The sequence below is a fragment of the Delphinapterus leucas genome, chromosome 10 (genome assembly GCF_059928025.1).
Source record: "Delphinapterus leucas isolate spDelLeu-1000000601 "Yukka" chromosome 10, BTC_Dleu_Yukka2, whole genome shotgun sequence".
In the NCBI taxonomy this organism is placed as follows: Eukaryota; Metazoa; Chordata; class Mammalia; order Artiodactyla; family Monodontidae; genus Delphinapterus; species Delphinapterus leucas.
In genome coordinates this window covers 66,595,800-66,623,525 of record NC_143138.1, presented here as the reverse complement: position 1 = coordinate 66,623,525, position 27,726 = coordinate 66,595,800, and the positions used below count along the sequence as shown (strand labels likewise).

Below are 27,726 nucleotides of genomic sequence, written 5' to 3'. Positions count from 1 at the left end.
AGAACTGGCCCCCAGTTCCTAAGAAGGCAGAAGGGGACATCTGTGGGTGAAGGGTACACAGGATCTCTCCTTTCTATTTTTGCAGCTTCCTCTGAGTCTATAATTATTTCAAAATAAAAGTTTAAATGACAAATAAGGACACGTGATCATGGCTGCCCCATGCCTCCCACTCTCGGGGCTGGCACTCAGAGACTGAGAACCCTCTTTGAGTCCTGGCACTCATCAGTGAGAGATCCTGACAGGCCACCTAGAGCTGCCGACTGTCCTGACCAGGCAGCTGTGGGCAGAGGGGAATCCCTGATCCCTGAGGAGATGGCTCAGGGGCACACAGGCGCTCTCAAAGATGTTAGGCTCCACCCCAAGTCTGTAGTCTAAACCCTGGATGTGGGACAACATAATCCATAAGCTCTCACAGCCTCTGGGATGGGACTGGCTCTGCCCTCTAGGGTCTCTAAGTCTCTGTGTGTGGTTAGGAGACCAGGCGAGTCCTCAGGACAAGGGAGTTCCCACCGGTACTCTGTGGGCAGGAAGCGCATCCAGGCAGGGGCCCCTGAGGGGGATAGGGGCCTGAGGTTCAGGACATCTAGGGAGCTACAGGAGACCGCATGGATCCCTCCTATGGCCCTGCCTCCTCCCTCAAGAGAAATACCTGCTCTCCCAGAGGGGGAACAGATCCAGGAATTCTGTCCTACCTTGCCAGTGCCCTAGGGCAGAACTCTTCTTTGCCAGGCTAGGCTGTGCTGGACAGGCTGGAGGCAGGACCAGGAGCCTGCTCAGTCTAGTTTCACTTTCACTTTTGCTTTCCCCCGAAATGACAGAGGAGCCAGGAAGAAAGCTGTGACCAGCAGTGTGCTTCACTCCTTAGCCTTAGTGCCTATTTGCACTGGCTCCTGCTGGCACTACCTGCCACGCAGAGACCCTATCTGTAAGCGCTGCAGCCTGTTTTCCGGCCCCAGGCCTCAGGATGGATGTCTTGGAGACCTCCAAGTCGCTGGATGAAGAGCTGTACTCGCGGCAGCTGTGAGGCCCGAGGTGGGGAGGAGAGTGGGGTGGCCTTCTGACTTCTGATCTCCAATCGCCTGCCCTCTTACTTCCCACCCACAGGTATGTGCTGGGCTTGCCAGCCATGCAGAGGATTCAGGAAGCCAAGGTGCTACTGTCAGGCCTGCAGGGCGTGGGGGCTGAGGTGGCCAAAAACCTGGTCCTGATGGGCGTGGGCAGCCTCACTCTTCATGATCCCCACCCTACCTGTTGGTCTGACCTGTCTGCCCAGGTGAGGGTCCTGGGGGGCTATGGGTTTCCAGACTATAGCCCTTGGGGAGAGGGCCCAAGAGAAAACTCCTTGCTAAAGCCAGACTGGGTCTCTCTTTAGTTTTTCCTCTCAGAGCAGGACTTGGGAAGGAGCAGGGCTGAGGCATCTCAAGAACTGCTGGCTAAGCTCAATGGAGCTGTTCAGGTGTGCGTCCACACAGGTGACATCACCGAGGACCTGCTGCTGGACTTCCAGGTGCCCTCCCAGCCCTACTCTCCAGGCCAGCCCAGTGTCCCCCTCCAGCCTTTAGCAGCAGGGTGGGCTTGAAGTGGTTCTGGCCCTGCTGATCATGAGGTCTACCCAGGTGGTGGTGCTGACTGCCTCGGAGCTACAGGAGCAGCTGAAGGTGGGCACCATCTGCCATAAACACGGAGTCTGCTTTTTGGTGGCTGACACCCGAGGCCTCGTGGGGTGAGATGGCTTACCTAGCCTGCCACATCACAGGCAGCAACTGGTCCCAGTGCTGTCCTCAGCTCCAGGCTTGCTCCAGATCCCCTCCACCCAACCTCAGGCCTGTCCCAGCATCCCCTCTTGATTATACAGTCCCCAGTCCCACTTGTGTGCTTCCTCTACCCCAGCCTCCAGACTTGATCCAGTAAATCCTTCAAGCCTCTCCCAGCATTCTTTTCCCGATTCCTCTGGGCTTGCCCTAGTGTACGTCACCCTTCACCACAACTGTGGCAGTTAACCACTGAGCCATCTCAGTGACCCCTCCCACCCCACCACAGGCAGTTGTTCTGTGACTTTGGTGAGGACTTCACTGTGCAGGACCCTACAGAGGCAGAACCCTTGGTGGCTGCCATCCAGCACATCTCCCAGGTGGGTGCTAATGTGGGGGGTGCTCACCTACTAAGGAGGGGCTGCCAGAGCCTGTGGAAAGCAGGGACAGGCAGCCCTGAGCAAGCCACCTCTTATCCAGGGCTCCCCTGGCATTCTCACTCTGAGAGAAGAGGCTGATGCCCACCGCTTCAACAATGGGGATTTGGTGACTTTCTCAGGCATTGAGGGCATGGTGGAGCTCAACGGCTGTGCTCCTCGGCCTCTCCACGTGCAGAGTTAAGTCAACCCCACTCCAACTCCAGGCTCAGTGCCCAGGTCCCCACTGGGGGTGGACACAGCCTGGTCCTTGGAGATAAGTTCTCCCTCCCCCTTCCTCAGGGTGGAGCAACATCAAGAATGTAGATGCAAGACAGGATGGGGTGTGGGGAACTACTCAGGTTCAGAGGGCATACTGACCAGGCTCAATCTCCCCCAGGAGATGGGACCTTGGAGATTGGGGACACAACAACTTTCTCTCATTATTTGCGTGGTGGGGCTGTCACTGAGGTCAAGAGACCCAAGACTGTGAGCCACGTGAGTTCAAGTGCATCTGAGGTTTGGGAGCTTGGGCACCTCGAGGGACCCACAGTGTCCTGGACATGAATGTGAACCGAGTGCCCCCTGCAGGAGCCCCTGGACACAGCCCTGTTTCAGCCCCGTGTTGTGGCCCAGAGTCCCCAGGAAGTTCACCGTGCCCACTGCCTGCATCAGGCCTTCCGTGCACTGCACAAGTTTCAGCAGCTCCATGGCCGCCCTCCTAAGCCCTGGGATCCCGTGAGTGGCCCCGATGCCCCTCCCTCCAGCCTCTGTCTTAACAGGGCCTCACCTACCAGGAGGCGACAATGACTGTCTTACAGATCCAAGACTGAATCCAGAAGCAGTTTCCCACTCATATAAAGGAGATGATACACAGTATCTATAGACCAGAGGCTGGGTCCATGAAAGGGCCAAGCACAAAGCCTGGGGACCCATGCTACTCCTAACCCCTAAGATCTGGCCTGGAAGGTGCCTCCAGGTTGGGGAAGCCTCCAGGGCCATTGTCTGGCACCGGGCATCCGCTAGTGGGACCCTCCCACTCAGGCTTCTGCTTCCTGTTCTGTGGAACAGGGTGGATGGCTGCCTGAAGGTTTCAAATGGGGAGTGGAGCTCAAGCTGGGGCTGCTTTACCAACGGAGTTCTACCCGATAGGTTGATGCAGAGATGGTGGTGGACCTAGCCCAGGCCCTGGAATCACTGAAGGGGACAGAAGGAGAGCCTTTGGAGGAGCAGCTGGATAAGGCTCTGGTGCGGACAGTTGCCCTGAGCAGTGCTGGTGGCTTGAGCCCCATGGCAGCTGTGCTGGGTGCAGTGGCTGCTCAGGAAGTGCTGAAGGTGGGTACAGGTAGAGGCAGGGCGGGGCTGGGAAGGGTGCAGAGGTCGGTGTGGGTGCCACAGGGTGCCCAACACCAGATAGTGACCCTGGGGGCTTCACCAACCTGGGTGCAGCCCTCAGCCAGGATCTGAGGGGATTAGGAGGTGGGAAGAGTCCCCAGACTGAAGTGCTGACTTCTAGGCAGTCTCCAAGAAGTTTATGCCCCTGGACCAGTGGCTGTACTTTGATGCCCTTGATTGCCTTCCAGAAGATGAGGAGCCCTTTCCCAATCATGAGGACTATGCACCGGTGAGAACCTGGGGTAGGGGTGCAAGCCTTATCCAAACTCAGGACTGGGGGGAAAGAGGAAGAACGGTCCCGAGATCCTGACCTGGAAAACTGGGTGCAGGAGGGAGATGCAGCACAGGCCAGTGGCCATCACTGACCCCTGTCTGTGTCCCCTAGAGAGACTGCCGCTATGACGGGCAAATTGCAGTGTTTGGGGCCGGTTTTCAGGAGAAGCTGAGCCACCAGCACTACCTCCTGGTGAGCTATGTCATGAGGTTGGGAGTATGTGGAAGGGCAAGTCCTGGCCCTCTGGCTAAGGTTGCTCCTGCTGGCAGGTGGGTGCTGGCGCTATCGGCTGTGAGCTGCTCAAAGGCTTTGCCCTAGTGGGCCTGGGGGCTGGCGGCAGTGGGGGCGTGACTGTTGCTGACATGGACCATGTGGAGCGCTCCAACCTCAGCCGCCAGTTTCTCTTCAGGCCCCAGGACTTTGGTGTGAGTGCTGACCTGTCCCCACACCCGTGTCCTGGACTGTCCTCCCACAATGCACCCCTTCCCCCACCCAACGTCTTCCTGCTTTCTTCTCAGAGGCCAAAAGCGGAGGTGGCTGCAGAGGCCGCTCACCGCCTGAACTCAGACTTGCAGGTGACCCCGCTCACCTACCAGCTGGATCTTACTACAGAGCACATCTATGGGGACAACTTCTTCTCCAGTGTGGATGGCGTGGCTGCTGCCCTGGACAGTTTCCAGGCCCGTGAGTGCTCAACCCTAGAACTCACCCTTTGTCTGAGGCTGTGCCAGCCCCACTTCTGACCCTCTGCCCCCCTCGCCAGGGCGCTATGTGGCTGCTCGCTGCACCCACTATCTGAAGCCACTACTCGAGGCGGGCACAAAGGGCACCTTGGGCAGTGCTTGTGTGTTCATACCACACGTGACTGAGGACTACAGAGCCCCTGCCTCCGCTGCAGCTTCTGAGGATGCCTCCTACCCTGTCTGCACCGTGCGGCACTTCCCCAGCACAACTGAGCACACCTTGCAGGTGAGAAGAACCCCAGAGACTCCTACCCACCTGGCTCAGTCCTCAGCTGCAGACCCCTTTGCCAACCGGCACCTCATGGTTCCTCCCTCTCCTCACAGTGGGCCCGGGATGAGTTTGAAGGACTTTTCCATCTGTCTGCCGAGACCGTCAACTGCCACCAACAGTAAGACCACCAACAAGGGTGAATGGGAGTCCAGGCTCCCTAACACCAAGAGGCTTAGGGCTTAGCCTCAGACTTTCTCCTCTGTACGCAGGGCACTCACGTCTCTGGCACACTTGGATGAGTCACAGGTGCTGACCGTGCAGCAGGTGGTGCTGGGTGTCCTGAGAGAGCGTCCACAGACCTGGCGAGACTGCGTGCTTTGGGCCCTTGGCCAGTGGCAACTCTGCTTCCATTATGGCATCACACAGCTGCTGAGCCGCTTCCCACCCGACAAAGTGGGTGGCTAGGGGTCAGGGGGCTGAGGGCTCAGGGTGACCCGACTGAGCCCAGCAGCCTCCATTTCCCTAGGTGCTAGAGAATGGAACTCTTTTCTGGTCGGGTCCCAAACAGTGTCCCCGGCCCTTGGAGTTTGACGCCAGCCAAGTGAGTGGAGTCCCTTGGCGGCCCTGAGATGGGAATATGGCCCCTCAGAACGGAGGTGGGCACCTCTATATTTTGTAGAGATGCACAGACGCTGAGAGGGAGAGAGCCATGTTTGTGCACATGTGGGTGTCCAAATGGGAGGCAGAAGCAGGCACTCAAACAGATCCACAAATGGGCGGTGACCCCCACCCCATGCACCCACACAAGCTTGCTCAAGCCCATGCAGCCACCCATGCTCTTGGTCTCATTGCAGGACACGCATCTCCTCTACGTGCTGGCGGCTGCCAACCTGTATGCCCAGATGCATGGGCTGCCTGGCTCACGGGACCAGACTGCGCTCAGGCGACTGCTGAAGTTGCTGCCATTGCCTGACCCCCAGGACTTAGCCCCCATTTTTGCTAGTGACCTGGAGCTGGCTTCGGCTTATGCTGAGTTTGGTGAGGTCCCTGACCCTGGTCCCCCGTGCTGTCACCCAAAGGCCTGACCCTCCTCAGCCTGTGCTGCAGAAAGAAGACAGGGTCTGGGGGCCCTGAAGCCCACTCAGTACCTCTCAGGCCCTCTGACCTTGCTTCTCTGTAGCCTTGGGTTCATCCTCTGGCCCCTCAGTAGGTCCTCTCCCTGCTGCCTACCCCACCCCCACCCCACTCCCCCACCCCCATTCCTTTGGCAGACTCTCAGCCAAAGAAAACAAAAACAAAAAACAAACAAAAAAACACAAACCACTGGGCCCTAGGGAGCAACTATCTGTGGCCCCCAGATGAGAACAGAGTCACATAGGTGTGCATGGGCGCACACACATACACACACACACAAGTGAGGGCTGGGGCTGCTGGACAGGAGACTGCACCATCCATCAAGGGGTCTCCTTGAAAGTGGTAAGTGATAGGCTTGGCAGGGACCAAGGATAGGCAGCAGGCTCCAGAGGAGCACAGGACATGGGGACTAAGGACTGCGCCAACACCCCCTTCCCCTGACAGGCCCTGAGCAGTCGAAGCAACTGCATGAAGCCCTGGAAATCTGGACTGTGGGCCCTCCCCTGGAACCCTTGACATTTGAGAAGGTGGGAGCCCAAGTGGGGGTGAAGGGCCGGGCTAGAGAGGTTGTTGGGGAAGGTCAAGAGCTAAGAAGGTAGCTTTGAAGCCCCTTGGCCTGAGTTTTCCTCCCAGAAGGACCCCAGAAGCAGCTCAGCTTCCCCAAGCCTCAGCCTCCTTATCTGTTAAGTGGGGAGATGTGAGCATCCACCCCACTGAATTGTGTGAAGAGCTGTGCAGTGGCACAGGCTCGGCCGAGGTGAGGGGCACTGGGACAATGCTAATACTACTGTGCCTTGGGCCTCACAGGACAATGATTTCCATGTGGATTTTGTGGCGGCAGCGGCAAGCCTGCGAGCTCAGAATTATGGGATCCCACCAGCCGACCGCACCAAGGTACCCTGCCCCTTGGGGCTCAGGCCTGGAGGTGGGGGTCAAACCCTAGCCTTATGCCTTGGGCCCAGACCAAATCTCCTGTCCTTGGCAGACCAAGCGAATTGTGGGCCGGATTACCCCAGCCATTGCCACTACTACGGCAGCTGTGGCTGGCCTGGTGGGCCTGGAGCTGTATAAGGTGGTGGGTAGCCCACGGCCCCGCAGTGCCTTTCGCCACAGCTACCTGAACCTGGCTGAAAACTACTTTAGCCGCTGGGTACCTCACGCCCCAGCCATCCAGAAGGTGAGCCCTTGACACCCCACCCATACCAGACCTGAGTTTTCCCTGCACCTACCCAAACAGGCCCTACTTTAGCTTCAGGCTCTCATCAGGACCCAGACTCTGGGGGAGTCATCAAGACTCCCTCCAGTCGCCTCCCTGCTGCAAAGCCAGGCTGGGACCTGTCAGACACAGGAAGCAGCCGTCAGCCACCCCCACCCCCCAACAGTCAGGGTCTGGGGGAGCTGCAGCTTTAACTCATTAGTGGAGCCAGACATCCCCCGCAGTTCCCTCCTTCCCAGAAGTGCCCCTGAGGGGGAGGGGGGACTAGGGCCCTAGCCCCAAACAGAGCCTAATATCGGCCTGCAAAGCATGGGGATCCTGGCCCGCCCCCTCGACCTGAGTTAAAGGGCACTGAGCTCACCACCACGGGTGTGGGGTGTGCAGCCCTGTGGGGATGCATTCATGTCACAGGTGTGAGTGCACACAGGTCTGGGCATCCTTGGCCCTGTGGTGTGTGGGCATGGAGGGAGCATGCTTGCACATCTGTGTGCCAGATGGGACTGCAGGGCTCTTTCACAATGTGGGCTTGCGTGTGTGTGCATGTGAGTACACATGTGGGCTTGTGTACATGTGTGTTCCTTCAAGTGTAGGGCTATGAATGCCCCTGGCTGTGTGCCCAGGCTCTGCAATAGTTGGCATTTCCTTAGGGCAGAGGAGAGGGTACAGAGAGAATTCCCTCACCAGGGGAGAGGGGAGAGGTCATGGGCCAGCACTGGGCTTTTGCTGAGCAGCCCTGGGGTCCCTCAGGGCACAGCACACAGAGCCCCTTTGTGAGGGGCCCCTCCTCTAGCTAGAACACAAGCTGCCTTTGTCCGTGGAGGAGGGGGAGGGGAAGGGCCCCCCATCTCACCTCTGGCCTCGTCTCAGCTTGACCCCACTGTGTTTTCTGGGGAGCTGGCAGAACTCCTCCTGTCTTGGTGCCTGGCTGCCTGCCACCCTTATGCCCTCAGCTCTGGGTACCAGAACCCCAAGACTCCAGAAATAAGGAAGGAACAAAGGGACAGGAAGAGGAGTCCTCTGTGGACTGTGTTCCTGCTAGAGTCACTGTGCCTCTTGCCATGTGCCCATGAGTAGTCCAAGGCCCTGGTGGTAAAGGATTAGGGGACAGGATTTACCCCACCCCCAGCATCCAGCCTTGCATTTGAGGAACAAGCAGTTTTATCAGAGACTGCAGCAGCCCTGCTCCCGCTTCCTCAGGAAGCATTGCTCCCCCCAACAACACACACACACACACACACACACACACACACACACACACACACACACACGACCGTGTGATGGATCGCCTGTTTCCCTCTGTGGGGGCCCCGTAGCCCCATTTCCTGTGCTGGCCCCAGCATGGGCGGGGAGGGTGTTGAGATTCTGGGCCCAGATCCCACCTTCCACCCCCACCCCCTGGCTTCTCCTTCCTGCCTCTAGTCCAGCTCCTCCCCTAGGAAAGGGGCCATAAGCTATTGGTAACTGAGGTAGGGGGAGGGTGTGTGTGTAAGAAGCTTCTCACTCCTCCCCACTACCGCCCCCCAGTTCCATCACTGGAAGTGGACCTGTTGGGACCGCCTGGAAGTGCCTGCTGGGCAGCCCGAGAGGACCCTGGAGTCACTGCTGGCCCATGTCCAGGTGTGCCCCATTCCTGCCCTTCCCCCAGGCCTGGCCCAGCCTGGCCCAGCTGGCACCTAACCTGTCTCTCTCTAGAAACTAAATGGGCTGAGGGTGAGGATGCTGCTGCACAGGAAGGCCCTACTCTACTCGGCAGGATGGTCTCCTGAAAAGCAGGACCAGCACCTGTCCCGCAGGTGAGCCCACACCTGGCTTTAACCTCATTCTGTCCCTGGAGGTTGGAGGTGGGGGACAAGCAGCCTTTCCTCTTCCCAATCCCATTTGGGCCCCTCACACCTTCCTGAAGTTTTCTTTTGCCAAATGGAGACAGCAAATGGGCTGGGGGCGGGGTGAGGGCCAAGAGCCTGAGGAGGGGCCTCTAGGAGCTGCCTGCTTGGCCAGCCCCACCAGCTCACGCCCTGCTCAGCTCCCCTTTCACGGCCCACTCCCAGAGGACTCACAGCTTCCTGCCTCCTGCCCACCCCGCCAGCCGCTCCTAAAATAGTTTCAGATGTTTCCTGTCTTGGGCTGCTCCTGCTCCTGGCTTGGGCTCCTTATGGCCCGCCAACACCCTATAGTCCATGCCAGGACACTCTCTGCCTGCCACTGCTCACCTACCCAATCTCCCCACCCCTCTCCCCCCCATGCCACCAGGGTGACGGATCTGGTGCTGGAGGTGACACGCCAGGTGCCTGAGCCTGGGCAGCGGGTGCTGGTATTGGAGCTCAGCTATGAGGGTGAGAAGGAGGACGTTACCTTCCCACCCTTGCACTACAAGCTGTGACAAGGCAGCAGCCCCACCACCCAGTTCTGTTGAGCCATGCATCCCAAGCCCACAGTAGGCGCTTAATAAATGCTTGTTGAAGGAAGGTGTAAGTGGACAGGATGGATGATGGAACACGGGGCAGACACATGGGGTGTGACATGGACATGACAGGGACCCCTGCAGGGAGGGAAAAGGCTCTTTAGATTCGCCTGCCTGAGTTGTGCCTTGCAGGACTGAGGCTGCCTCCTGGAGCCTCAGGGGTATGGAACCAGGACAGTGCAGAGAAAGGCCTTTATTGTCCCAGGCTGGAGGGCAGGGTCAGAGGTAGCTGACAACATCATTGCAGATGATGGGCTGGCGACTGCGGCAACTCATGAGGGCTGCAAAGCGTGAGACATCTGCAGGCAGTTCGGGTTCCGGGCGAGGTGGGCATGACAGTCGCTTTCCTGCCACTGCAGCCCGGCGTGCCCTGGCCAGCTGGCGCCGCAGCTGCTCAGAGAGGCCAAGCAGGAACTGGGGGGGCCGAGCACGGGCACGGGGCCCACCCCCACTGTCCCCCTCACCTGCTGCCTCGGGCAGCTCCATCCAGTTGTGCACCAAGTCAGCAAAACAGTTGTCTCCCAGCACCAGGGGCTGGCGACTACGACCTCTGCTAAGTAGGGCTGCTGTCCAGTCCTCAGCTTCCAGCCCCTGCCAGTGCTCCAGGCAGGCGTCTGGGGTGGACTTGGGCCGTGGTCGGTGGGCAGGTGGTACACTGGCCGCAGGAGCTCTGCCAGGCAGGGGGATGCCACTGGCCGAGAGGCGCTGTCTACGGGGGGGCCATGCTGAGGGTGCTGGATGCTGGAGTACAGGCAGCTCTTCCTCTCTCCATGTGCTGCCTGACACCTCTGAGAAGCCAGAGTCCCAGTCTAGGGCATGCTCCCTGGGGCCTCCCAAGGCTGCACCCCTGTCTCCTGTCACCACAGCTTCTTCCTCCTCTTCCTCCACACCACAGGCTGAGTCCTCTTCCAAGGCATCTGAGGCCCTGAGCCGGTGCTTGAGCCGCATGCCTGGGCCAGGTTTGGGGGGTTCTGGAAGGGGGCCAGGCATTGGGGGTGAGTCTGTGTCCCGGCCACACAGCTGTGGAAGAAGAGAGGGCAGAAGTCGAAGGAGCAGTGCTTGTCACCCGTCTGCCTGGTCAGGCCAATTCCAAAACAGAAGGCCCAGGAGGGCTGGATTGCCCTGCAGGCCTAGGCAGCAAAGCCTCTAGTGGGCACAGGGCCGGCCGGCATGGGGCGCTGGCACACGAAGCTCGTGTGGCTCCCATCGGCCGACCTGGTGGCAGTCCGGCAGGCTGCAGCACGCAGCGCCGGGCAAGTCGGTACCCGCCACCAGGGCGGGAGGCAGGGTTGCGGGCCTGCATTGGGAAATAAGTCCTGCTCAGGGCTGGGGGGGGCATCCTGTGACTCTTGAGGGATTCAGCTCCCCAAAGCCCGCAGCGTCTTTCAGAGAAGAATAGAGCACCTGCCAGGTGGGGTATAGAGGACAGAGGTACAGGCCAGCCTGGAATAGGGGGCATCCACAGCAGCGCCACACCTCTTTAGTCCCTCACAGCCCTCTGCTCCGCCCCACAAGAAGTTTCTCCCACCAACTTCCTCCGCCGCGCCGGCAGCACGGCCAGCTGGGCGGCTGTTACTTGATGCCCAGCACAGCTTCCAACCGTCCGAAACCCGACGCGGGCCATCTGGGCCATCTGCGTCGCCCCGCCCCCATCCTGTCTTGGATGGGCACTCGGGAGAGCCCCCCACCCGAGTGCCGTTCGGGCAGGAAGGCAGCCGAGCACCCCACACACGTCCTCACAAGCCACACCCGCTCCCAAGCCTCACCAGTTCCCAGCGGAGCTGGCCCAGGAAACTGTCAAGCCGAGCACTGTGCATGCCCGTTCCGGAGCCCCCGCCAGGCCTGCCAGTTCCTCTTCGAACTCCAGCCAGAGGGATGCGGAGAGGGCCCCGCGGGCCGTCCAGCGGCGCCCTTACCCTCCGCCTGGCTCCGCGGCTCCTCCCTCTCCCTAGCTCCCGCCGTCGCTGCCGCCCCAACATCTGGCAGCCCCGGCCCCGCCCCTAGCGCCGCAGCCAATGGGGCTGGGGCGGGGCTGATGTGGCCCCGCCCCCCGGACTCTGCCGGGTGGGTGAGCCGGACACCCACTACCAACTCCACAGCAGCTCTGGGGGGAGGGGCAGGACTATAGCTGGAAGCTGGGCCGCGTCCGGCCCCTGACTACCCGGGCCGTTGAGCTGACTCCGGGTTCGCTGCATGACCCAGGACAAGTCGCTGCCTTGCGGTAGCCTCAGCTTCCCCATTTTTCCCAGGATAGAGTTGTGGTCCCTCCCGCGCGGGTTCCCCGGCTGCGCCCTTGAGCGGGCAGAGCGCCCCCAATCGTCGGATTCGGCACTGATGTGGCCCACTCGCGGTTCGACCCACTGAATCCGCTCCTGTAGCCGGCCTTGACAGTCCCTGGAAGTCATGGGAGGGGTCCGGCCCCTCAGAGGACTCCGGGAACGCCGAACCTCTTTGCAGCACCGGGGAGGAGCCTCGGCCAAGGCCCAGACCCCGCCCTATCTGCCCCTCGTCTCGGCCTAGCTAAGCAGGGCTGCCCTCTAGTGGGCAGCGCCTGGTTAGCTGCGATTCCCGCGGCGACACTCCCATCCCCTCTGCCCCAGACCACATGCGGGCTGAGTACAGGGGGTTACGGCGGGGCTCTCTGACCCACCTTACCTGAGCCCGCTCCATAGTCGGAGGCTAGGTTCAAGGACACAGACTAACTGGAGACAAACTAGACAAGTCTGTAGACAGAAAAATACCAGGGAATGAGGGCGACGGGCCAGGTTGGGAGAGGGGACTCTCAGAGGAGGTGGCATTCTGTATGGGATCTGGATGAGCCATCAAGGGGAGATCAAGAAGAGGGGCATTCTAGGTGGTGGGATGAGCCAGTTACAGGCCCTGAGAGGACAGAAGCTAGACAGGACATAACATAAAGCAGACCTAGATATCTCTGATGGTGGCAGTTGGGGGAGTGAAAAGGTCAGCAAAACCAGGCTCCTAGCAGTCTTAGAAAGGAATAAGGGGTTTTGTTCTTGGTGTGATGGGGAGCAATGGGGGCTTTTGAGCATCACCTGGGCTGCAAAGAAAGGGGTCCCTTGGGGGAATGTTTTGGAGTTAAAAATCAAGCCTTGCTGATGCATGAGTATGGGAAGAGAAAGAGAAGCATGAAGCATGACTCCTAGATTTCTGGCCTGAACAACTGATTGGATGGAATGGCCATGAATCAATCCAAGCAAGACTGGAGAAGAGTGGGCTTGGAGACGAAAATCAAATGATCATTTGTGGACATGTGACCCTTAAGATGCCTGTTAGGCATCCAAGAGGAGATGTGGGGTCAGCCACTGGGTGTGTGACTCTGCTGCCTGGGAGAGAGATCAGGACTGAAGCTTTGGATCTGGGAGGCAAAGTGAGTGGATGGTATTTTTTTTTTTTTTCCAAAAGAGAAGTCATTAAGTAAGCAATGCTTTTATTTTTATTTTCACTTATATATTTTTTGAATTTTTGAATTTTATTTATTTTTTTATACAGCAGGTTCTTATTAGTTATCTACTTTATACATATTAGTGTATATATATCAATTCCAATTTCCCAGTTCATCCCATCCCCCCACCCCCACCCCACCACTTTCCCCCCTTGGTGTCCATATGTTTGTTCTCTACCTCTGTGTCTCCATTTCTGCCCCGCAAACTGGTTCATCTGTACCGTTTTTCTAGGTTCCCCATATATGTGTTAATATACGATATTTGTTTTTCTCTTTCTGACTTACTTCACTCCGTATGAGAGTCTCTAGATCCATCCATGTCTCTACAAATGACCCAAATTCATTTCTTTTTATGGCTGAGTAGTGTTCCATTGTATGTATGTACCACGTCATCTTTATCCATTCATCTGTCGATGGGCATTTAGGTTGCTTCCATGACCTGGCTATTGTAAATGGTGCTGCAATGAACATAGGGGTGCATGTGTCTTTTTGAATTATGGTTTTCTCAGGGTATGTGCCCAGTAGTGGGATTGCTGGGTCATATGGTAATTCTATTTTTAGTTTTTTAAGGAACCTCCATACTGTTCTCCATAGTGGCTGAATCAATTTACATTCCCACCAACAGTGCAAGAGGGTTCCCTTTTCTCCACGCCCTCTCCAGCATTTGTTGTTTGTAGATTTTCTGATGATGCCCATTCTAACTGGTGTGAGCTGATACCTCATTGTAGTTTTGATTTGCATTTCTCTAATAATTAGTGATGTTGAGCAGCTTTTCATGTGCTTCTTGGCCATCTGTATGTCTTCTTTGGAGAAATGTCTATTTAGGTCTTCTGCCCATATTTTGATTGGGTTGTTTGTTTTTTTAATATTGAGCTGCATGAGCTGTTTATACATTTTGGAGATTAATCCTTTGTCCATTGATTCGTTTGCAAGTATTTTCTCCCGTTCTGAGGGCTGTCTTTTCGTCTTGTTTGTGGTTTCCTTTGCTTTCCAAAAGCTTTGAAGTTTCATTAGGTCCCATTTGTTTATTTTTGTTTGTATTTCCATTACTCTAGGAGGTGGATGAAAAAAGATCTTGCTGTGATTTATGTCAAAGAGTGTTCTTCCTATGTTTTCCTCTAAGAGGTTTATAGTGTCCAGTCTTATATTTATGTCTCTAATCCATTTTGAGTTTATTTTTGTGTATGGTGTTAGGGAGTGTTCTAATTTCATTCTTTTACATGTAGCTGTCCAGTTTTCCCAGCATCACTTATTAAAGTGATTGTCTTTTCTCCATTGTATACCCTTGCCTACTTTGTCATAGATTAGTTGACCATAGGTGCATCGGTTTATGTCTGGGCTTTCTATCCTGTTCCATTGATCTATATTTCTGTTTTTGTGCCAGTACCATATTGTCTTGATTACTGTAGGTTTGTAGTGTAGTCTGAAGTCAGGGAGTCTGATTCCTCCAGCTCCATTTTTTTCCCTCAAGACTGCTTTGGCTATTCGGGGTCTTTTGTGTCTCATACAAATTTTAAGATTTTTTTGTTCTAGTTCTGTAAAAAATGCCACTGGTAATTTGATAGGGATTGCATTGAATCTGTAGATTGCTTTGAGTAGTATAGTCATTTTCACAACATTGATTCTTCCAATCCAAGAACATGGTATATCTCCCCATCTGTTTGTGTCATCTTTGATTTCTTTCAACAGTGTCTTATAGTTTTCTGAGTACAGGATTTTACCTCCTTAGGTAGGTTTATTCCTAGGTATTTTATTCTTTTTGTTGCAGTGGTGAATGGGATTGTTTCCTTAATTTCTCTTTCTGATCTTTCATTGTTAGTGTATAGGAATGCAAGAGATCTCTGTGCATTAATTTTGTATCCTGCAACTTTACCAAATTCGTTGATCAGCTGATTCACCGATCAGTTTTCTGGTGGCATCTTTAGGATTCTCTATGTATAGTATCATGTCATCTGCAAACAGTGACAGTTTTACTTCTTCTTTTCCAATTTGTATTCCTTTTATTTCTTTTTCTTCTCTGATTGCCATGGCTAGGACTTCCAAAACTATGTTGAATAATAGTGGTGTGAGTGGACATCCTTGTCTTGTTCCTGATCTTAGAGGAAATGCTTTCAGTTTTTCACCATTGAGAATGATGTTTGCTGTGGGTCTGTCGTATATGGCCTTTATTATGTTGAGGTACGTTCCCTCTATGCCCACTTTCTGGAGAGTTTTTATCATAAATGGGTGTTGAATTTTGTCAAAAGGTTTTTCTGCATCTATTGAGATGATCATATGGTTTTTCTCCTTCAGTTTGTTAATATGGTGTATCACATTGATTGATTTGCATATATTGAAGAACGCTTGCATCCCTGGGATAAATCCCACTTGATCATGGTGTATGATCCTTTTAATGTGTTGTTGGATTCTGTTTGCTAGTATTTTGTTGAGGATTTTTGCATCTATATTCATCAGTGATATTGGTCTATAATTTTCTTTTTTTGTAGTATCTTTGTCTGGTTTGGGTATCAGGGTGATGGTGGCCTTGTAGAATGAGTTTGGGAGTGTTCCTTCCTCTGCAATTTTTTGTAAGAGTTTGAGAAGGATGGGTGTTGGCTCTTTAAATGTTTGATAGAATTCACCTGTGAAGCCATCTGGTCCTGGACTTTTGTATGTTGGAAGATTTTTAATCACAGTTTCAATTTCATTACTTGTGATTTGTCTGTTCATATTTTCTATTTCTTCCTGGTTCAGTCTTGGAAGGTTATACCTTTCTAAGAATTTGTCCATTTCTTCCAGGTTGTCCATTTTATTGGCATAGAGTTGCTTGTAGTAGTCTCTTAGGATGCTTTGTATTTCTGTAGTGTCCGTTGTGACTTCTCCTTTTTCATTTTTGCTTTTTTTTTTTTTTTTTTTTTTGTGGTACGTGGGCCTCTCACTGTTGCGGCCTCTCCCGTTGCGGAGCACAGGCTCCAGATGCGCAGGCTCAGAGGCCATGGCTCACGGGCCCAGCCGCTCCGCGGCATGTGAGATCTTCCCAGACTGGGTCACGAACCCATGTCCCCTGCATCAGCAGGCGGACTCTCAACCACTGTGCCACCACGGAAGCCCCTCTTTTTTCATTTTTAATTTTATTGATTTGAGTCCTCCCCCTCTTTTTCTTGATGAGTCTGGCTAAAGGTTTATCAATTTTATTTATCTTCTCAAACAACCAGCTTTTAGTTTTATTGATCTTTGCTATTGTTTTCTTTGTTCCTATTTCATTTATTTCTGCTCTGATCTTTATAATTTCACTGAAATTATAACGCCCAAAACATTCTTTATTTTAAAGTCTATTTTATCTGATATGAGTACTGCTACTCCAGCTCTCTTTTGATTTCCATTTGCATGGAATATCTTTTTCCATCCCCTCACTTTCAGTCTGTATCTGTCCCTAGGTCTGAAGTGGGTCTCTTGCAGACAGCATATATACGGGTCTTGTTTTTGTATCCATTCAGGAAGCCTGTGTCTTTTGGTTGGAGCATTTAATCCATTCACGTTTAAAGTAATTATCGATATGTATGTTCCTATTACCATTTTCTTAGTTGTTTTGGGTTTGTTTTTGTAGATCCTTTTCTTCTCTTGTGTTTCCCACTAAGAGAAGTTCCTTTAGCATTTGTTGTAGAGCTGGTTTGGTGGTGCTGAATTCTCTTAGTTTTTGCTTGTCTGTAAAGCTTTTGATTTCTCCATCAAATCTGAATGAGATCCTTGCCGGGCAGAGTGATCTTGGTTGTAGCTTCTTCCCTTTCATCACTTTAAGTATATCATGCCACTCCCTTCTGGCTTGTAGAGTTTCTGCTGAGAAATCAGCTGTTAACCTTATGGGAGTTCCCTTGTATGTTATTGTCATTTTCCCCTTGCTGCTTTCAATAATTTTTCTTTGTCTTTAATTTTTATCAATTTGATTACTATGTGTCTCGGCGTGTTTCTCCTTGGGTTTATCCTGCCTGGGACTCTCTGAGCTTCCTGGAGGTGGGTTGCTATTTCCTTTCCCACGTTAGGGAAGTTTTCGGCTGTAATCTCTTCAAATATTTTCTCTGGTCCTTTCTCTGTCTCTTCTCCTTCTGGGATCCCTATAATGCGAATGTTGTTGCATTTAATGTTGTCGCAGAAGTCTCTTAGGCTGTCTTCATTTCTTCTCATTCTTTTTTCTTTATTCTGTTCCGCAGCAGTGAATTCCACCATTCTGTCTTCCAGGTCACTTATCCGTTCTTCTGCCTCAGTTATTCTGCTATTGATTCCTTTTAGTGTATTTTTCATTTCAGTTATTGTATTGTTCATCTCTGTTTGTTTTTGTTCTTTAATTCTTCTAGGTGTTTGTTCTTTAATTCTTCTAGGTCTTTGTTAAACATTTCCTGCATTTTCTCCATCTTTGCCTCCATTCTTTTTCCGAGGTCCTGGATCATCTTCACTATCATTATTCTGAATTCTTTTTCTGGAAGGTTGCCTATCTCCACTTCATTTAGTTGTTTTTCTGGGGTTTTATCTTGTTCCTTCATCTGGTACAAAGCCCTCTGCCTTTTCATTTTGTCTATTTTTCTGTGAATGTGGTTTTCCTTCCACAGGATGCAGAACTGTAGCTCTTCTTGCTTCTGCTGTCTGCCCTCTGGTGGATGAGGCTATCTAAGAGGCTTGTGCAAGCTTCCTGATGGGAGGGACTAGTGGTGGGTAGAGCTGGGTGTTGCTCTGCTGAGTAGAGCTCAGTGAAACTTTAATCTGCTTGTCTGCTGATAGGTTGGGCTGGGTTCCCTCCCTATTGGTTGTTTGGTCTGAGGTGACCCAGCACTGGAGCCTACCTGGCTCTTTGGTGGGGCTAATGTCGGGCTCTGGGAGGGCTTATACCAAGGAGTACTTCCCAGAACTTCTTCTGACAGTGTCCTTGTCCCCATGGTGAGCCACAGCCACCCCCTGCCTCTGCAGGAGACCCTCCAACACTAGCAGGTAGGTCTGGTTCAGTCTCCTATGGGGTCACTGCTCCTTCCCCTGGGTCCCGATGCTCATACTACTTTGTGTGTGCCCTCCAAGAGTGGAGTCTCTGTTTCCCCCAGTCCTGCTGAAGTCCTGCAATCAAATCCCTCTAGCCTTCAAAGTCTGATTCTCTAGGAATTCCTCCTCCTGTTGCCGGAACCCCAGGTCGGGAAGCCGGACGTGGGGCTCAGAACCTTCACTCCAGTGGGCGGACTCCTGTGGTATAAGTGTTCTTCCATTTGTGAGTCACCCACCCCGAAGTTATGGGATTTGATTTTGTTGTGATTGCGCCCCTCGTACCATCTCACTGTGGCTTCTCCTTTGTCTTTGGATGTGGGGTATCTTTTTTGGTGAGTTCCAGTGTCTTCCTGTTGATGACTGTTCAGCAGCTAATTGGGATTCTGATGCTCTCACAAGAGGGAGTGAGTGCACGTCCTTCAACTCCGCCATCTTGAACCAATCTGAGTGGATGGTGTTTAAGGCCATGTGCCTGGATGTGAGGCGGAAGGTGGACAGAGGATGGCAGCAGTCAGGACTGAGCCCTGGAACACTCCACTGGGTGGAGGTAGGGACGATGAAGCAGAACCAGCAAAGGAACTGAGCAGGAGCAGCCAGAGAGGTGGGAGGAAGCTGAGAGAGTGTGGGCACTTAGGAGCCAAGGGGAGCCAGCATCAAATGCTGCCGAAGTGGTGAGAGTAGAGAATAAACTGCAGTTTGAAGGTCTCTGAGGACCCCAACAAGGGCATTTTTATGGAGAGAGGGACAAGCTCAACTATAGTGGGTAGAAAAGAGAGTGAGAGGTGAAGAACTGGAGAGGGCATGTGTAGACAACCTTTTAAACATTGACATATAATGTAAATAAAATGAACAGACAACTCTCAAAGGTACAGCACTATAAATGTTAAAATCTGTAGACACCTGTGCAACTGTCACCCAGATCAAGATATAGAATATCACCAGCCACTCCAGGAAGCCACTTTTTGCCCCCTCCAATTGATACCCCTAAAAGTAACCACCATTTTTATTTCTGTCACCAAGGATACCTTTTGTTTGTTTAATGTACACAGGTTTTGAGAGATTTTGTTGATGGTTGGGGTCAGATTTTATAGGCAGATAATGTTCTTTCTTTTTTTTTTCTTTTCTTCGTTTGGCTGTGTTGGGTCTTCATTGCTGCGGTGAGCGGGGGCTACTCTTTGTTGCAGTGCACAGGCTTTGCGGTGGCTTCTCTTGTTGTGGAGCATGGGCTCTAGGCGCATGGGCTTCAGTAGTTGTGGCACGCAGGCTCAGTAGGTGTGGCTCATGGGCTCTAGAGTGCAGGCTCAGTAGTTGTGGTGCACGGGCTTAGTTGCTCCGTGGCATGTGGGATCTTCCCAGACCAGGGATTGAACCCGTGTCTCCTGCATTGTCAGGTGGATTCTTAACTGCTGCACGACCAGGGAAGTCCCTAGGCAGATAATGTTCTAATGGGAGTGGGCAGCTGGAGTTCAGACTCTGTGGGGTAGCAGGTCCTGGGCCCTGTTTTCCTGGGTTCTGTGCTTGCTCTGTCTCCAAGGACTGCATGACCAAGACTTCCTTGAGCCTCAGTTTCCCTATCTGAAGCTTGATCCTTCTCCCCTCACATCTCCTTTGAATTCTAGTAATAAATAGGGGAATTCATTGGGAGCAGTGAAAAAAATGCAGTTTTCCAGGCCTCTTGATGGCTGTAGAGTCTAGAGCTCAGTCACTAGGGATGGGCAGGGCTAGAATGTTGGAGGCCCAGCTTTGTTTGAGCAACTGACCTGGCAACGGGGTGGGCCTGACAAACACTTCTGGCTTTCTGTAGTCTCCTCTGCTGTCTGTATCTTCAGGCCACTATGGTGCTGCTCAGGACCCTGGTGCTTCTTCTTGCTCTGGTTGTCTCTGGTGAGGAGCTGGTGGGTGGGGGAACTCCAGTTCTCACCCCCTGACTCCACAGTGGAGTCTTGATCCCTCTCAGATAAGCTACCATGGAGGACAGGGGGTGGGGGGAGCCAGGAAATGGCAAAGATCTGTATCCCCGACCCTCATTCCTTCTCTTGGCTGCTTCGTCGACCAAGTTCTCACTCCCAGTCTGTGAAATGAGCTGACCCATGGTTGGATGTGGGGGACAAAGAAGGACTTTGGCTGCTTGTTTCCAGGATGTGGCCAGGCCGTAAGGCAGAAAGGAGGGACTCTGATTGTGTATATGGTTCCATGAGAATGGGGCCCTCCAGCCTGAATCATCTCTTCCTCACAGACCTCCACTCCCTGCCCTGGTTCATAAATGTCTCTGAGAGCCAGGGACCTGGCACCATCCTTCAGTCTTTCTCCTTCAACTGCTCTTCACACACACCCACCCTGGAGTTGCTCCATGTGCAGCCACCCACCACCTTCTTCAACCCGCCTAGCCTAACTAGATGGCAGGGGATCTATGTGGGCAAGGTAGGGTCATGGGCACAACTGGGGACCATGGGGGAACAAGGACAGACCCTAAATTCACAAAGCCAGAGGTGGCATAGGGGGATGGAGATCCTAGGCCCCACATGGCACTGCCTCCTGCCACAGATGACCTTGAGCAGCTCGGCCCGGCTGGATGCCCTGACAGTGAACCACTATGAACTGCAGCTGCGGTTCACATGTGGCAACCATGTGATGGAGGGGCCACTCTCTGTGGATGTGCAGCGGGACCCTGGCCATATCCAGTGTGCTGGTCGATTTGCCAGCCCAGGTGAGGCAGGGACAGCAGGCAGGGGGTGTGGGCAGGCATGACCTGAACAGAACCCCCCATGACCTCCCCTCTGGCCAGCTGGGGAAATCATTCAGGTGCCAGAAACTGTCAAACCTGGGGCCCGGCTGTACACTCTGCTGCTCCCAGGCCAGGGAGCCCAGGTGAGCCCTGCACATGGGCAGTGGTGGTGGTGGGGGGTAGGATGGAGGGTCGGGGGGAGATGCGGAGACCAAGCCCAGCCCCTGCCTGGCCAAGCATAGCCTGCAGAAGGATTCTTTAGTCTACAGCTGAGCCTCAGCAATGATGCATGTTTTTGGAGAGAGCCACTGAGGGCTGCCCACCCCCAATGACTATGGCTGTTCCCATAGGGACATCTCAGGGGCTGAGTTCTTCTTTAAATTCTTCTGAATTCTTCATGAAATTTCTGTATCATGAAATTTCTGTATCAGATTTCCAAAAGAAATCTAGATTAAAAACAAAATAATTAGTTTAAAAGCAGAGAGGATTGCGGATCAAGGCCCGGGGGAGCCCAGGCTAGAGTGGCAGTGGCAGGGTATGGGAGAGTTGAGAGTGGGCAGGTACCTGCTGGGTTGTTGGGGGACTTTGACAGGGATGCTTGGGGCACTGAGGGTTGGGGAAGGGGCCTCCAGCATCTCTGTCCTGTCAGATAAGCATCACCAGTGCCCAGGATCCGCCATACTTCCCTGGACCTTTCTCTATCAATGGGCAGGGTTGGCTGCAGGCGCCATCCCAGGGCCTCAAAGGCCAGGCTCAAAAGGTGAGCATGACTTGGGACCTGGAGATATCCATGAATTGGGCATAAAATGGGCAGAGCCACTACCTCCTGGAAGTTTGTTTGTTCCTGACCTCCTCAATCATGCTGCCTTCTCCAGACATAGCCCATACCTGTACCTGCTGCCCCATGCTGGCTGTACTCCCACCTTGGCGTGGTTCTGTGCTGGGCTCTGGAGTTCTAGAAAGAAGAGGGATCCCTGGCTCCAGGAGCCATGGTGCCCGTTATAGAAAGGAGAAAGTTCTGAGCAGTCACACAGGAAGTGAAAGCTCTTGGTACAGTGCCTAGTGTAGTCTGGAGGAGGTTAGAGAAGTTCCTTCTTTAAAACTTCCACGTCTTATTGACTGACTCTTAGCAACTCTAAGATGATAATTCACATTGTGAATGATTCATATATTACTCTTTTGGGGGCTGTATGCATCCTAAGAGAAGGACTTATGACCCAGAAGAGTGAGACACAAAGGAATATCTGTCAGCAGAGTGACAGGTCATAGGGAGGAGTGAGTGTCGGGGTTCCTTGCGGAGGTCCTGAGGTGGCGCTGCCTATTTGAAGGGACGACTGGGCACAGATACACAGGTAGACACACACCGTGGTTCCCTTCTTGTTTTGTGTGCACCGCAGGTCTTCCAGCTTCAGATCCTGGTGAACTTTGGACAAGGCCGAAGCTGCTGTGGGATGCTGACAGTGAAAGTTTTGCCTGCTCCCTCCAGCCAGGTCTCCTTCCTGTAAGGTTCCCCTACCCTGGGAACAGTGGGGAAGGCAGGACCTAGCCCCAGGGAATTAGGAGTAGGGTTAAGGTGTGGGGCTGCTTGAGCATCCCCAGCTGGCTCCTGTACCAGGGAAGACCCAGGGGAGGGGTCCGTAGACCCCGCCGGGGTGGCGGGAGAAAGTAGGAGCCAGTGCCCCCATTTTGGCCCAGGCAGCAAGCCCAGAATATCACCATCCCGGAGAACCTGGTCCCCGGAAGTAAGGTGGTTCAGGTCCAGGCCCGGGGCTTCGATGTGCGCTACGAGATCCTCTCCCCAGTGCCCTGCCGGCTCTTCTCCATCGGACGCGGTGAGGGGCACGGAGGGCGGGTAAGGGGATGCCTCTGCGGCTGGTCTAGAAGCGACCCGCACTACCTCATCGCTCTCTTGAGTAAACGAGCCTGGTGCCGAGGCAGAAACTGGGGCGAGGTCGCGTTTGGGGGCCCGAAGTTAGAAGCGAGCCTTGGAGGAGGCGGCCAAGTGGTCAGTCTCTGCGCCCTCCCCCGCCAGCGGATCCGTGGGAGGGTGGGAACTGGACTGAGCTGGGGGCGGGGCCGAACTCTGCGTCCCCCGCCCTCCCAACCCGCCCAGTCGACGGAGTGGTCCGGACAACGTCGCCCCTGGAGCTGGCGCAAGCCCCAGACGCCGCGGTCACTAGGCTGCGGGTGAAGGCCTTTGAGCGTCTCCGGCCGTGGGCCAGCGCCGAGCTTGATTTCAAGGTGGACGTGCAGTCGGTCAACCGCTGGCCCCCGCGCTGCACACCAGCGCTGCTGGCGTGAGTATATGGGAGCCTTACCTTGGCTATTGGGTAGAGCCATGGTTCGCCGCCCAGCCCCAGCTCCCGCCCTGCCGCCCTGCCCTCTGCTCCCAGGACTCAAATCCCCGAGACCACGCCTGTGGGCACCGTGCTGAATACCTTCACTTGCACTGACCCGGACTCTCCTGGCTCCACCCTGGACTACCAGCTACTGTTCCACAGCCCTGCTGGCGCAGCCAGCCTCTGCCTTCAAGACAGAGTCCTGGAGGTGCCCAGTCCCCGATCCCAGACCCATGTGCAGAGTGCTTGAACAGGAAGGGGGGTGGGCCAATGGTCTGCGGGAGCCGAGACCACGAGGGTGAAGGAGATGGTGGTGGAGCCAACCTGTTTTACAGTCTGGAAAACGGAGGGTCAGGGTAGGCTATCTGTGAGTAACCTGGCCTGAGGCAGCCCAGTGTGGCTCAAGGCTCTCCCAGGCCTTGGCTGGGCATCACCCTCTGGCCCCTCTGACTAGGTGAATGCCACACTGGACTGTGACACGCCTGGCACCTGCTTTCATCATGCAGCTTCCATTCTGGTGCTTGATGGTGGTCAGCCTCTGATGACCAGTGAGTGACCATGCCCAGGCCTGGACATTCAGGACCGGGTTCTTCTATACCTTCTTCCTATTCTCAGGATGGGGTCATCTCTCCTCCCTCAGAAACCAATAGGGCAGGGTTGTCTCCACCAAAGACCCCTGGCAGAGGCACATTTCTCCTCGCTGAGACCCCTTGGCAGGGGAGGGCTATTGTCCTTCCTCCTTCCAGAGCCTCTACCTCCTTAAGCCGCCAGGGCAGGGCTGGGCAACCCAGGCCAGCTCCCTGACTGCCAAACGGCTTCCAGCTGAGGTGCCAGTACTGGTGATGGTGACACCTGTCAACGAGTTCTCCCCAGCCTGTGTCCCACGCACATTCCGGGTTCGTGAGGATGCAGGGCCCCACGCTCTTCTGGGCTCTGTGGTGGGCAAGGACATGGATTACCCGCACGACAGCATTGAGTACTCCATCCCTGGCGGGTCTGCCACTTTTGCTGTGGACCGTCTCAGCGGTACTCCCACCCCAGGGCTGGGATGGAGGGGCGAAGCCAGAGTTGACTCTGCAAGCTGAGGCAGTGGCCACCCCTTCTAGGGGAGGTTCGCCTCCTGGGGCCTTTGGACTATGAGCTGCAGAAGTTCCACAGGCTCACTGTCCTGCTGACTGACCATAGCCAAGACCAGGACCCCACCTGCCACCGCTCAGGCTCTTGCACAATTACCATTGAGGTGGAGGTAATTGAGCCCCGAAGCCTTGGAAAGAATTGGAAAGAGTTCATATCTCCCTCTGGCCTTCTGCTTTTGCACTGTCTCAGGTTCCTCCACTGGTTGGCTGGAGAGGGGTGGGGTCTCACTGTGGAAAGCTTTGGAACCTGTTGCCTGATACCAAGGTTCTGGCTGTGGTGGGAGGAGGCTGAGGGGCTGGCCTGGGGGTTTGGGAGTGGGTGATCTGACTACCTGCCTGCAGGATGTGAACGACCATGCCCCCGAGTGTGAGCCCCCATTTCAGGAGCTCACCATCCACACTCACCTGGGCCGCAGCATGGAGGTGACCAGGGTGTCATGTCGGGTGCCCCAAGAGCCACAGCGCCTGGCTTTCTCCTACAGCATTGTGGGAGGTGAGGGCCAAGGGGACCACTGGGCTGTGGGGGAGAGGCAGGCCAGCAATGGTCCCCTTCTTCTGCCACTCTGTTTTCAGGGAATAGTTGGAGCCAATTCAGCCTGCAAGGAGCTGTCCTGGTGCTCAACGACCTCACGTTGGGGCCCTCCTGGCCAGAGCAGCCCCATACTTATGAGCTATTGATCCGTGTGGCCGATGCAGGTCCCTCCACCCCCCACCTCAGCACCACAGCCACTGTCATTGTGCATCTAGTTCCCTGGAGGGCCAGCACAGTGGCCACCAGCACCCACAGAGCCACAGTGAGGGGGGTCCTCAGGCCCTTGGTGGGTGGGAAGAAAGGATCTTGGAGGATGCAGGGACCTAGTTTTCCAGGTGGAACGATGGGGGAAGGCATTTCAGAGGGAACTGCTGAGTGCAAAGAGCCTGGCAATACAGAAGAGAAATCTGGGGTGTGGGGTGGCCCAGCCCTTGGAGGGCTTTGAAGGCTGGATGATCAGGGCATTTTGGCAGGGCAGTGGTGAAGCTGTGGCCCCATTTCAGGTGACTTCAATGATGACACCTCTGCTTGTGACAGACACGGAGGCTTTCTGGCAGCCGGAGCCCTGGTTTGTGGTGGTGCTGACAGTGACCAGTGCCCTTCTCCTCTTGGCTCTGGGCTGGCTCCTCAGCAGGCTCCTGTGGGGGTAGGGTTGCTATCCCTGTACTGACTGCCTCCCCCCAGCCCACTGGGGGGCTGGATCGCAGATGGATCGCATCTGTGATAGCTGGTTTTACCCAAGATTGCCCAAGTTGATGAGCAGACAAACTGATATTCAGGACTGCTCTCCTTCCAGTGGTCATCAGGTTAGAGGCAGAGATACACTGGGAGAAAGTTGTCTCCATCGCTGGCAGAACCCAGTCCTGGAATGAGATGAGGCCCAGGGCTTTAGAATCTGAGTCTGTCATGCATTGGGCATTTATCCCTATTTCTGACCCCTGCCCTCCATTTGAAACCTGACCTTCCCCTTAGACTCTGAGTTTCTTGTGAGTACAGGACTGAACCCAGGGGTAGGTGGGAGTAAAAATGTGGGCACTGCATACAGACATAGGCTATCCCCAATAAAAGGGGCAGATGAATGGTGCTGGTTTCTGGAGCCAGCAGGACTGCTGCTCTCACTGCTTGGTCCCTCCTCCTGGCATTTTAGGTTGGCCCAGGTGCTACAGGTACCAAGCAAACCAACCCAGGCTCTACTGCTGAACAGGTAAGCCTCCTTTGCATACCTCTATGCCTGGAAGTCCATCTCTTAAACTCAGGCTGGGGCCCAGAGCCCTATCCTGTACTCCAGCTCCTACTTTGCCCCAGTATCCAGGGAACTGAGGGGTCCGTTGAGGGGTTCATGGAGGCACCGAGGATGGAGACACCCCAGGCACCCAGCAGTGTCATGAGCCTGGTATGTCAACCTACCATCCTGTGCAGTGGGCACTGAGGCTGCTGCAGAGTGCTCCCCTGCCAAGCCTGCCCCTTTTCCCATGGATGGCTGTTCCTGTGGGAGGGCCCATACCAGCACCATCAGCATGGAGGAGGCAGGTGGGCTCCTGACCCTTCTGGGGGCAGGCCTCCACCTGCTCCCCATGGGCAGGGTTCAACTCATTGCACCCTCTCATTCTTCACCTCAGCAGTATTTTGATGGCAGAGCACAGGACCCCCGTGAGTCCCCCTCTTTCCAAACCATTCTCTACTTGGGCCCACTTTCTTTCCATACCCCATTTCAATATCTCTGCCTCCCACCAGGCATCCTATCTACTGTTTCCCTGAATGGGGTCTCTTCTCACCCCCACTCACCCCTCAGCCAGTGTTTGCCAAACACCTGGCGAACATGATCTGGTTCCTGCCCATGGGGGAAAGGGGGAAAGGTGGTGAGGGAAGAGGCCCCCAAATGCTCCACTGTCACCGTGAATTATAGCAGAGTAATCTGGCACTGGGCTTAGGGGAGCTGGTGTCCAGTTTTGGGGAATCATGGTTCCTGTGCATTTGAGCCAGACCTCAAAGGATGTGCTGAGAAAGGAGGGAGGGGACAAGCTGGATCAAGCAGAAGGGAGGGGGTCACACCAAGGGTGCTGGAATACCTTTCCCTGTCCTTAGGGGATGGAGGTAGTTCTGCTGAAGCCAGCAGTACCCTCCCTCTCCCCTGACCATCTGAGCTCAGGTACAGGCAGAGATTACCTGTTCAACACGCACACAGGAGCCCGGCGCTGGCTCTGAGGCCAAGAAGCTGCATCATATTTGTGGAATTTCTTCTTCACATGATTATGTGTTTTCAAGTTGATTCAATAATAAACAAAATTACAAAGAGAAGAGTCCTAGCCTTGTAACTTACATGTGGGAGAAGCTCTGAGATCTGTGCTTCCTTATTCTCACTTGGAGAATGCCCTGTCTTGTGGGAACATTGTAGGGAGTAGTAAGGTTATTTTTCTTTTAAGAAGGCATTGTACAATGCTCTGAAATGTAAGAAGCTGTTATCCTTGCCAGTGACTGAGGGGGACTGAGGGGGCCTCCAGTTGGCCTGTCCCCTCAGAGGACACCTGCTCTGGCAGATGGGAAGGGCCCAAGAGCTTCCTTTTCCCACTGAAAGGAGGGCATTGTTCGTTTGAGAGCCCCACCAACTTCCAGGGCAGTTTGCCAACTGTATGTGGAGGTTTTCTTGAAAAGGATCTGGAGCTTTTGCAGTGAGGTGAGGGTTGGTGCAGACTTGAGCACCCTGTGGCATGGGTGGCCATGGAGGGATTGAGAGTAGCCCCCTTTTGAGGTGTTCCCATTTCCTCCTGATGTGTTTCTTCTAGTTCCAGGGCCCTCTGTCCTCCCTGTGCTGAGCTGAGCTGCTGCACATGGCCCGGTGGCCTACAGTAGCCTGCAGGAGGGTGGGTTCTGTTGGGTGCAGTGCTAGCTCACTCCCAATACCCAGCCTGGCATCAGGTCTCAGGTT

The 27,726-nt window shown here is 54.4% G+C and overlaps 3 protein-coding genes across 26 annotated transcripts; 2 read left to right on the top strand and 1 right to left on the bottom strand.

The window, feature by feature from the left end:
• The first annotated feature begins 860 nt into the window (after window positions 1-860).
• Window positions 861-9,605, top strand: UBA7 (ubiquitin like modifier activating enzyme 7). Of its 2 annotated transcripts, XM_022573094.2 has the most exons (24): window positions 861-1,020; window positions 1,105-1,273; window positions 1,373-1,507; window positions 1,617-1,723; window positions 2,041-2,131; window positions 2,232-2,367; window positions 2,568-2,665; window positions 2,759-2,905; window positions 3,320-3,502; window positions 3,684-3,791; window positions 3,948-4,028; window positions 4,106-4,261; window positions 4,355-4,520; window positions 4,600-4,805; window positions 4,904-4,968; window positions 5,060-5,243; window positions 5,317-5,391; window positions 5,645-5,828; window positions 6,369-6,451; window positions 6,732-6,818; window positions 6,910-7,101; window positions 8,665-8,757; window positions 8,833-8,933; window positions 9,391-9,605. In XM_022573094.2, the coding sequence occupies exons 1-24, from the start codon at window positions 965-967 to the stop codon at window positions 9,518-9,520; spliced, it is 3,033 nt and encodes a 1,010-aa protein (XP_022428802.1). In that variant the 5' UTR covers window positions 861-964; the 3' UTR covers window positions 9,521-9,605. The 2 variants fall into 2 exon arrangements, with proteins under 2 accessions (XP_022428802.1, XP_022428803.1); XM_022573095.2 differs by lacking the exon at window positions 4,106-4,261.
• Window positions 9,368-11,603, bottom strand: INKA1 (inka box actin regulator 1). The gene is made up of 2 exons (XM_022573096.3): window positions 11,368-11,603; window positions 9,368-10,621 (listed from the first exon to the last, which is right to left on the bottom strand). Exons 1-2 carry the CDS (start codon window positions 11,578-11,580, stop codon window positions 9,821-9,823), a joined length of 1,014 nt encoding a protein of 337 aa, XP_022428804.1. The 5' UTR covers window positions 11,581-11,603; the 3' UTR covers window positions 9,368-9,820.
• A 5,423-nt stretch (window positions 11,604-17,026) lies between these two features.
• On the top strand, window positions 17,027-27,100 carry CDHR4 (cadherin related family member 4). 23 transcript variants are annotated; one of them, XM_089919359.1, is made up of 20 exons: window positions 17,035-18,023; window positions 18,186-18,615; window positions 20,305-20,489; window positions 20,613-20,775; window positions 20,854-20,936; window positions 21,443-21,553; window positions 22,191-22,294; window positions 22,489-22,625; window positions 22,907-23,090; window positions 23,187-23,340; window positions 23,587-23,680; window positions 23,955-24,158; window positions 24,239-24,378; window positions 24,611-24,761; window positions 24,842-25,062; window positions 25,304-25,368; window positions 25,948-26,004; window positions 26,089-26,193; window positions 26,420-26,450; window positions 26,950-27,100. In XM_089919359.1, exons 2-18 carry the CDS (start codon window positions 18,570-18,572, stop codon window positions 26,186-26,188), a joined length of 2,199 nt encoding a protein of 732 aa, XP_089775485.1. In that variant the 5' UTR covers window positions 17,035-18,023; window positions 18,186-18,569; the 3' UTR covers window positions 26,189-26,193; window positions 26,420-26,450; window positions 26,950-27,100. The 23 variants fall into 23 exon arrangements, 21 of the variants coding, with proteins under 21 accessions (XP_089775480.1, XP_089775487.1, XP_089775476.1 ...); XM_089919356.1 differs by having other exon boundaries at window positions 17,038-18,023; window positions 25,304-25,446; window positions 26,423-26,450; XM_089919355.1 differs by having other exon boundaries at window positions 17,039-18,023; window positions 25,304-25,446.
• Window positions 27,101-27,726: the final 626 nt, after the last annotated feature.

Coding starts and splice junctions, on each gene's coding strand:
- UBA7 (XM_022573094.2), top strand. CDS start 965: ATGGATGTCTTGGAGACCTCCAAGTCGCTGGATGAAGAGCTGTACTCG. Junction 2,132..2,231: donor CCATCCAGCACATCTCCCAG/GTGGGTGCTAAT, acceptor CCTCTTATCCAG/GGCTCCCCTGGCATTCTCAC. Junction 5,392..5,644: donor TGGAGTTTGACGCCAGCCAA/GTGAGTGGAGTC, acceptor GTCTCATTGCAG/GACACGCATCTCCTCTACGT.
- INKA1 (XM_022573096.3), bottom strand. CDS start 11,580: ATGTTGGGGCGGCAGCGACGGCGGGAGCTAGGGAGAGGGAGGAGCCGC. Junction 10,622..11,367: donor GCCAGCTCCGCTGGGAACTG/GTGAGGCTTGGG, acceptor CTTCTTCCACAG/CTGTGTGGCCGGGACACAGA.
- CDHR4 (XM_089919347.1), top strand. CDS start 18,570: ATGGCAGCAGTCAGGACTGAGCCCTGGAACACTCCACTGGGTGGAG. Junction 23,681..23,954: donor TGGTCAGCCTCTGATGACCA/GTGAGTGACCAT, acceptor AACGGCTTCCAG/CTGAGGTGCCAGTACTGGTG. Junction 25,447..25,947: donor CTCAGCAGGCTCCTGTGGGG/GTAGGGTTGCTA, acceptor CTGGCATTTTAG/GTTGGCCCAGGTGCTACAGG.